The sequence below is a fragment of the Salvia hispanica genome, chromosome 3 (genome assembly GCF_029641045.1).
Source record: "Salvia hispanica isolate PSC_SH4W2 chromosome 3, Shi_PSC_v1, whole genome shotgun sequence".
NCBI classification, from domain to species: domain Eukaryota; kingdom Viridiplantae; phylum Streptophyta; class Magnoliopsida; order Lamiales; family Lamiaceae; genus Salvia; species Salvia hispanica.
Window position 1 is genome coordinate 23,263,826 of NC_142694.1, and position 8,786 is coordinate 23,272,611.

At 36.4% G+C, this 8,786-nt stretch overlaps 1 protein-coding gene across 1 annotated transcript; it reads right to left on the reverse strand.

Moving 5' to 3' along the window:
- Positions 1 to 5,635: 5,635 nt before the first annotated feature.
- LOC125215436 (Peroxisomal membrane 22 kDa (Mpv17/PMP22) family protein) lies at positions 5,636 to 8,563 on the reverse strand. The gene is made up of 7 exons (XM_048116859.2): positions 8,038 to 8,563; positions 7,278 to 7,418; positions 7,082 to 7,195; positions 6,809 to 6,982; positions 6,157 to 6,272; positions 5,966 to 6,053; positions 5,636 to 5,886 (listed from the first exon to the last, which is right to left on the reverse strand). Exons 1-7 carry the CDS (start codon positions 8,500 to 8,502, stop codon positions 5,881 to 5,883), a joined length of 1,104 nt encoding a protein of 367 aa, XP_047972816.1. The 5' UTR covers positions 8,503 to 8,563; the 3' UTR covers positions 5,636 to 5,880.
- Between the last annotated feature and the right edge of the window lie 223 nt (positions 8,564 to 8,786).

The following is an 8,786-nucleotide window of genomic DNA, read 5'->3' on the forward strand; positions in this document are numbered from 1 at the left end:
TTGCTTGTTAAATAGCTTGAAAGTCAAGTAAGTCTGGTTGATGCATTATAAGTTAGAATCTGTTGGTGGTTCAAGGGATTCATAATACTTATAGAGATGCAACATAGAAAGACTAGCAAGTCTCAATGGTCTACACCATGGGAGACGAGCAATGAGTTAAGATCAGTAGTGGGAGTTAAATCCTAGTTGACTACTCCAAGCATTCTTCTAAAGAATGGGATAGTCATATAAGAAGATATCGAAGTCTCTCTAAGACAAGTTCGATATGGGAACAGTTTCACTCAATGATACCTTATCATTGATGGGATTTACGTTGGAAACAATGAGTTTTATCTTAAAGAAACTATCATAACATCAGTACCTTCTACAACACACGAGTTGTGGATTAGAAGTAAGTCTAGTCCAGCACATCTCAAGGTGTGGAGTTATTCCAACACATGTTTTGGAAAAGGTATCCAAGTAATTGGAGTTGTGTACTGAGGTATGTTTTAAGATTGTCCCAATTGATAGAAAAGGTACGGGTTCTATAATCTTCACGACAAGATAAGTGTTTGTTTACATCAATACTAGATTCTTTGATGAAGATTATGAGAAGAACTACAAGCCTAACAAGCATGATAATTCTCAAGATAATGAGAATATCTAATTTCATCTTAACCAAGAAGTCATACCATTAGATGCTTATGCACTTAGAAAATCAACTTTTGTTCCTAAGATTATAAGAGTCATATCGTAGTGGGAGCGTTCCTTGCGAACATAACAAGTTCATGGGTCTAAGAGAGTCTTTAGACTCAGTTTTAGACCGACTTGAATCTAATCCCTATAACTACAAGGACACATTGACTCATTCAGATAATCGTTCTTGATAAGATGATAGATTATGAATAATAATCTAAGATAGACAAGAATGTTTGCAAGACTTGCGATACTACCCATAGACTATTTTAGTCAGTGGGAGCTAGTGGATCTGCAAGTGTAAACATGGATCTTGAAAGGCTAGAATAATGGCTAAGGGTTATACCCAGAAAGAATGATATTCTCGCTTGCCATTATGCCTAAGACGATCTATATCATATTGTCTATTGTAGCTTACATAAATTAGGATGTATGAATTATGATTGTCAAGACAGTTTTCTTTAAGTAGAAGTCTTGAGGAGATCATCTACATGGAACATCTTAATGGTTATGTGCTACAAGTACAAGAAAGTTGAAAGTGCACTATATATGGTATTCTTGGTACTCTACGATGATGACATCTATAAAAGTTGATAAACAACTCAAAGGGTTATCTAGCGTAGGAAACTGGTCGTCTACCCAGTTTAAGGATGCTGGATTTAAGATAAACTAGTTACATTCTAAGCATCTAAGTCATTAGATTGCTAGAAAAAGAATGTTAAGTTTTCTTAAAGAATCCTACATCTACATCATACTTAGACACTTTAGCATTGAAAATTCCAAGAAAAGTTTTTACTTCTCTGGATGGAATTATCTTGTCTCTAGTCAAGTGTTTTTCGACACTGAATGAGATCAAGAAGAATGAGACAAGTTCTGTAATTGGAAGTCTCATGTATGCTATGATGTGAATTGAGTTAAATATTAGCTTTGCCGTTGGCATAGAAGCTTGATATCATATTAACCATGGCCAAGGACATTGGATTGGTAAAGAATATACTATAGTACTTGAAGAAGGCTAAACGGTATGCTCTAGTTTACCAGACATCTATGTTATGTCCTTTAGGTTACATCGACTCGATTTTATTATTGATCGGTGATCGAGTTATCCTCCGACTATGTGTTCACGTTAGGAGTTGAAAACTGAGTCTTGAAGGAGTGTGATTACATCACAGGCTCTATTATGATAATTACAAGTGTGGTTTCATAGGAAACTACTAAGGTAGTTGTTCATCTCAGTAACTTTCTAATAGCTTCGACCGTGATTCCGAGTATGCCTATGAGTATTATATTTTATTATGGTTACTCTAGACATGTGTCTAACTCGAGGGAAACATGATCTGATAAAGCTAAGCAATCACATAGAGAGGAAGTATGAAATTAATTAAGGAAAAAGTGTGCAGCGTGACATTATGGTTACCAAGATATCATCAGAGAACAACCTGGCAGAATTATTCACAAAATGCCTATGTGGCAACATGTTTTACACATGAGGTGAAAAGTATGGTAGTTCGATATATCATGGTCCGAGAACTGCTTAGAGTATAAGTGGGAGAGTTTTGGCAGTGGGTATACTCGAAAGCATGATTTTGAGTATAAGTGGGAGATTGTTAGGATTGGTATACTGAAAAGCATATTTCGAGCATGTTGCACGGATAGAATTGCTTGGATACAATAAATTCTACAATCCACTTTTAACCCAAGGCGAGAAGTAGTAATTTTATCGCATTGATGTTTGTTTTTGCATTTATAAGATGTTTCTCAAACATTTAAATGTATAAGAAGCAAACAAGTCTAATTTTTCTACATAGTAGACTGGTCGTGAACGACGTTCACAGAAGGTGACGCAGTCGGTTCTTTGTAGAAGAGAAATAGAATTTCACAACCTAGATAGGCTTTGGCTACCTATCGTGAAAGGTTGCAGTGTCAGTCCGCATATTTCCTTACCTTAGGAAATAAACGACACTAGTGTGGTATAGCACTGAATGATCTAACGGATGAGATAAGTCTTTCTTGCTATTTACCGAAAGACGAAGTCTCGGTGATTTTTATTTCTTAATCATTGTTGACATAACATTGAGCATACGATATTGATTATGCACTACTTTGATTTATCAAATGGTGCGGATTTTTCGCAATCCAAGAATCCTGATATCTTGGGTAGTGGTGATCAATGTCTAGAGGTGCTAGTATTGTTATTGCAATGAATCGTGTGCTGGGTGAGTCCAGTTTGATAATATCCTCAAGAGGTGTTCGAAAAAGGTTTTATTATTCAGAAACCCGGCCGGTTGGAATTTATTCCAGAATAATAAATAAAGATTTTGAACTAGACAACTCTTGGAAAAAGATATTAATTAATTAAAGTCAAATAGCAGACTTAAATTAATTAATGGATATTTATATCTTAAACACGGAAAATAATAAATTAAAGAGGTAAAGCCCGGATTACTCGTAATTTGGGATTGGATGGGCAGTCAATATTATTATACTATAGTGGATGATAATAATATTCTGTTTGGACTTGTATTAAATTGGGGCTCAATTTAATTAGTAAAAGTCCAACAGGTTTGGCCCAAATCCAACCTCCATGGATCCATAATCTGGCCCATCGTAACTCTATATAAAGGAGACTAAATAGAAGACTAATTCAATGAATTTTTATAGTTAATTTCGTGTTCCCTCTCTCCAGAGCAGACGGAATTTTCCCTTCCCTTCTGTTGGGAATTCTATCTTCTGTTTAGTCAAGCCCTTTTCGATTCTGACAAGCTTTGCCCACCCAAAGGTCAAATTCTGAGTTCGGGATACAGATTAGAAGATTCGTGGTCGAGTACGAAGATCTTCATGTGGAGAAGGAGCAAGCAATCGTCGATTCTTTGGATAATCAGATCGGTAATCCTAATCCGTAGGAAATTCATGAATTAGGGTTCTTATTCCTTGTTTGTGAATTATATGTGTTCTAGCGTGCAATTGATTGTTTAACATGTGATTAATTGATCCCATAATCGGTCAAATAGATCTGTAGATCTGATTTATTTGTTTATGCATGACTTCCGCTGTGCAAGGGGCACCAAACCCCAGCAATAACATGATCATTTGAAACTATGTGTGTAGTTGTGTCTTCATACATGGCTTCACCTTTCTCTTGGATGCTTCCGCTGAACCATGAAACTTAGTATCGTTTGTTTGAGTTTGAACTTATTCCTTTTGGTTTAGAATATTGAGACATAATGCGTTTTTTTTTTTTTTGGATTATACTAAACCCTAGTCTTTTGAGCATAATTTACGATATCTATTCATCATTGGTTTTCTTGATTAAGCCGTTGACTTATTGCTTTAATAGTTCATTAAATACCTTGGTCAAATTCCTTTAAATGAAACCCTAGTCTATGTTCTTGTTGCTTTTAAGTCTGCCTAGGTAGCGATCGTCGTATTTATTATGCCCTAGAATGGCGGGTTGTTACTTAATAAGTTAGTGGAATGTGGGATCTATTACCAAAAGTAATAAGACGTAAGAGTGTCAATTAATTGTGTACGGACGAAAAAGGAAATTAGTGTCAGTTAATCGTGGACGAAGTGAGTATTATTTCGGTCATGAAGGTACTATAACAATATATATTTCAGATTGGATTGACAAAACGTTCCGGCGCATGACAGATTTGAACACCCAAAATGTCGTCTTCGTTGATTTGTGATTTTATTTCGATTAAATGTTTGCCGGTTTGAGAATGGGAAATCAGTAGTTAGGATCGAAAAGGAAATAACTTCTTATGTAAGGCGGATTCTCGAAGACGAAACTGCAATTGATGAAAATCCACATTAATTTGAAGAAAGCAGCCAATTAATTCAGGCAAAATACTTGTCAATTTCTTGAAGAAGATCAAAATCTAGTGTAAAAGATTTGAAGAAGGAGACGCAGCTAAGATTTTCTTCTTTTTTAAAAAATTTTATGGTTTAAGATTTTGATTTTAATGTGAGTGTGACAAAGTTTGGGTTGTACGCAGCTAAGATATTTGATAGGTTTTTGTGCTGCTTGTAAGGAAATATAGATGTAATTAAGGATGAATTATGAATCAAATTTGAATTCTAGTTTAAATTGGTCCTTTCTTAGTTTGGTCTTGTTCTTGGTCTGTTCATGTTATTTGTTTGTTGAGTGAACTATGGTGGAACTTTGCTCCAAAAGAGAGGGCAGGTTATTGGTTATAAATGAGATATTGGGAATAAGTAAAGGGTAAATATGTAATTTTAAATGACACATCATCTTCGCTTAATTTTAACAAACATATAAGCAAGAAAATAGTTTCAGCATATTTCTAATCAATTATCTTGATTATTTTCTTAGTACTCATTTTCTTGACGTGGGTATAAACACACCCAAGTAAAATAAGTGGATTACAAAAACAAAATATGTACATTTCTATACATAGAATTTAGATATGACAATGGGTTGTCCGTGAACTGAACTTGGATGTCTTGGAACTAGTAGTTGGAGTAAGATAAATTCTTTGTTATTTTGTTACCTTTATTAAATAAAGAAAAATTTCATCCAAGCCGTGCTTGCATTTTTCATGCACAAAGACTTTCCCTATGTATACATCATTCCTGGTTGCATAGTTGATTTAACCCTTATTATATTACATATTCCCTCGTCCCTACGTAGCTGAATCATATTTCTTTATGGATTGTCCCACTATAACCATGTCATATCCTTTTATAGAAGAGAATTGTATCTACATTATTCTCTTCCTTAATTTATTTTCTCTCCACTTTAACTATTTATTACTATTATTTTCACAAAATATCAGTCAAAAAGAAATACCTCACTATTTATTACTATTATTTTCACAAATATTTCAGCTATAATCAACTCAAGAATCCATGGACAACTTCTGTAGCCATTTTCACTAGAATCATTTTAACTAACTGCATATGTGAAGAGCTAGGAGAAAAACTAGTGAAATTAAAATGTATCGAAATCACAAACGCATTACGTATGGTTAAAAATGTACATAGTGATCGATGATGACTGTCTAAATTACAATAGTAGCGTTTTTAATGGTTATGAGTTGGACGGCATACAATTTTCTATACACAGGGCCTTCGTACCTCTGTAACCTCCGTATAGAGGGAGTCTTTCTCTCACTACGATCATGGATTTGGGTCACTCCCTTACCTCTCTCTCCCATCATTAAGAGTCATCATGTTTTCTGCTTACTCCTGTATCAAGGTATAGCATCAGAGGCAAACACAGTCGAATCAGTGTATTGGTTAACAATATGTGTCGTGGAATAAGTACCTCAGATGGACCATTTGAGGATGACAAAGCGGTAGTAACCTCAACTGGTGCATCAGATATTCGAGCTTCGGATTTCTCATTTGAGTATCTGAAAGATGCAAATGGGGGATTCCATAGTTTAATCATATTGGCATTGAGGTATGATAGGTTATAATTTGGGCGTAGATAATGTACTTTGCTTTAACCCTTACGTTGACAATATTGTGACCCAAATGAGCTCCACGCAATCAACCCACAGAAGCCTTTGTTCAACAGGGATCACACCGTAGGTAATGAGATGAGCGAAGGGCCAAAGCTTCCATCCCGCCTGAAAATGAAAGGTTGTGACCCAAATGAAAGGTTGTGACCCAAATGAGAGGTTGTAGCAATACAAAATGAGATTGATCTTAGGCTGATCGAGAAAATCGTGAGACAAATATTCCAAAAGATGAAAAAAATTCAAAAAGCTATGAATTTTTTAACCACGTTAACATCAAAGGAAAATATCAATCATAATCACCAAAGGACTTTGGAAGAAGAAAATAGCATTTAGTTGTAATAGTAGCAGTAATGGTAATAATGAAAATAAATAATATAATAATGATATGTTCTCTATTATTAGAAAATCCATAAACGGTATATAGTAAATGAAATATTAGAACTGGGCAATTCAGCTTCAATCATATGTTACAAATCCTTAACTACAAAATGAAAGAGATTGATCACACAGCTTCATCAAAATATTCACTCATTGATCTCATTAACCACCATCAAAGATCATCAACAATGATATGAAACTGGATATGCAAACTCTACGACAAGAGTCATAGAATTACGACTAAGTTTGAAGAAGAGAGTTCTTACCGTCAACATGGGCCAGAATGTAGCTCTCAGCTCTCTAAACACGGTGACAGGGGACTCGAAACGTAAGAAGCCTAAAAGTATGTAGTAGATGCTATTCCAAACTGCAGACCATAACGTCTGATCAAAGATAACTTTCGCAGGAACCACCCACCAGTCATGAAAAGGAAACAAAGCCTGGACGATAACAAATTATTTAGATGTTAAGTATGTTGTGTCACAAGTAATTAACAAGAACAACGAAAGGAGAAGATAAAGAACCAGAAGATTAATTACCTCGCAAAACTGATAGTAATAATGAGAAAGTGATCCGTGCAGTGTAAATCCCAGCAGACCAGACCGGAACATGCGTGCACGATCAAAATCAAAAATCGGCTTCCCTTCATAGCACTACATGCCAAGCAAATTAATGAATAATCCATATACAAACACTAATATTGTATGCACATATTACATCAATAAATCGGCTTACTTGTGCGATCCAATCCCCGACAGAGTAAACCACTCCACTTATTACCATTTTTGCCAAGACTGGGTTTGTTTTAAGGGCTTCCTCGTAAGCACTCCAGTTGTGCTGGGGCGCATATCTCAGTATCTCCAAAAGTGTCCATCCCTTCGTATACAGAACAAATTAGTTCTATGTTATATGATTATATATCTAATGCAAAAGCAGTCACACATAATGAAAAAGCTAGCTCTAGCGTGATGATGTTGCTGAAAAAGAAAACGAGTCACAAGGAAGACTGACTGTGAATCAGGTTTGCAAAACTATCATAAACCCACACTTCTAAACCGTACAACATAGCAAAAACATACATAATAAAATACCCTAGAACTAACTTATTTACCACACAAGTTCGAGACGATTCACGATTGTCCAAATTTTATATTTGGAAAAGACATGAAGAATCAGCAAAATAATAGACATATGATGGTGAGAAAATAGGCAAACAACACTAAGGCTGCATATGTGATGGCCAATATATCACCACAAATCCATGAAAATGCAAAGATTACAACAAAAGCAAAGCATAACTAGCTCATAATTATCATAAGAATACAAACAAGGAACTGCAGTCTCCTATTCAGCACATAAAGATCATATTTTTATCAGCACCCCCAATTTCAATAAGCTACAAAAATCACAAATAGGGTTCATCAATCCCCAAACACGATTTACTGGTTCTTAAAACCACAATTAAAATTCAATTAGATAATGAATCGAAACTCACATGCCAGTAATCATGATCAATAGTGAGCAACTTGGTTATAGCGAAAGAGCCAGCAGCCAGCACAATAATAGCATTGATCGCCCGGTCAATCTGCCTCTGGATTTCCTCTTCGCTATTCCCATTGCCGGATTCAGGAACAGCGACACAGGAAGTGGCGGACAAGAGCCCTGCGGCGCCCTCGAAAGACAGCCTCTCGCTACTGAAACCCGCAATCACCTGATCCACAGGGGACGGATCGGCTTCTCTCTCCGAGAAAACGACGCCGTCCGGGTGGTCAACTATGTCTTCGCTCTGCACGGGTATGATGTCGAATTCGTTGGGCAGTGAGCTCACCAGCTGCAGGGACTGCTGCTTCTTGTGCTTGATGGTGGGTAAGGGTTTGAAGAGAGGGGGGGGTTTGTTTGGATTGGGTTTGGATTTGGCGATAGAAAGGAATGCTTGCGGGATGACGGCAGCGGCGGCCATTGCGCCTTGCGCCGGCGATGTGAGAGAGAGAGATAGTCTCTCTCTTCTCTTCTTCTTAACGTGTGATGGATTTGAAGTGGTTCAACGAGTATATTCTGAATATTTTTGGTGGGGTCAGCATAGAAGATTGTAGATTGGGATTTTGTTTTTCGTTTTAGTTTAATTGTCTATAAATAATGAATTAGTACATGAAAATTTTGATTTTAGAGCACTCGCAATAAGGGCACGGATCGGCGCCTATTGCAGATTGGCGGCAATCGTCGAACACCGCCCCGTTGGCAAGT

Bases quoted from the DNA above. Each gene is read 5' to 3' on its own strand.
- LOC125215436 (XM_048116859.2), bottom strand. From the start codon at position 8,502: ATGGCCGCCGCTGCCGTCATCCCGCAAGCATTCCTTTCTATCGCCAAA. The intron at 7,196-7,277 runs GTAAGCCGATTT...CTTGGCATGTAG, and splicing joins TCGGGGATTGGATCGCACAA to TGCTATGAAGGGAAGCCGAT. The intron at 6,273-6,808 runs GTAAGAACTCTC...TTTCATTTTCAG, and splicing joins CATTCTGGCCCATGTTGACG to GCGGGATGGAAGCTTTGGCC.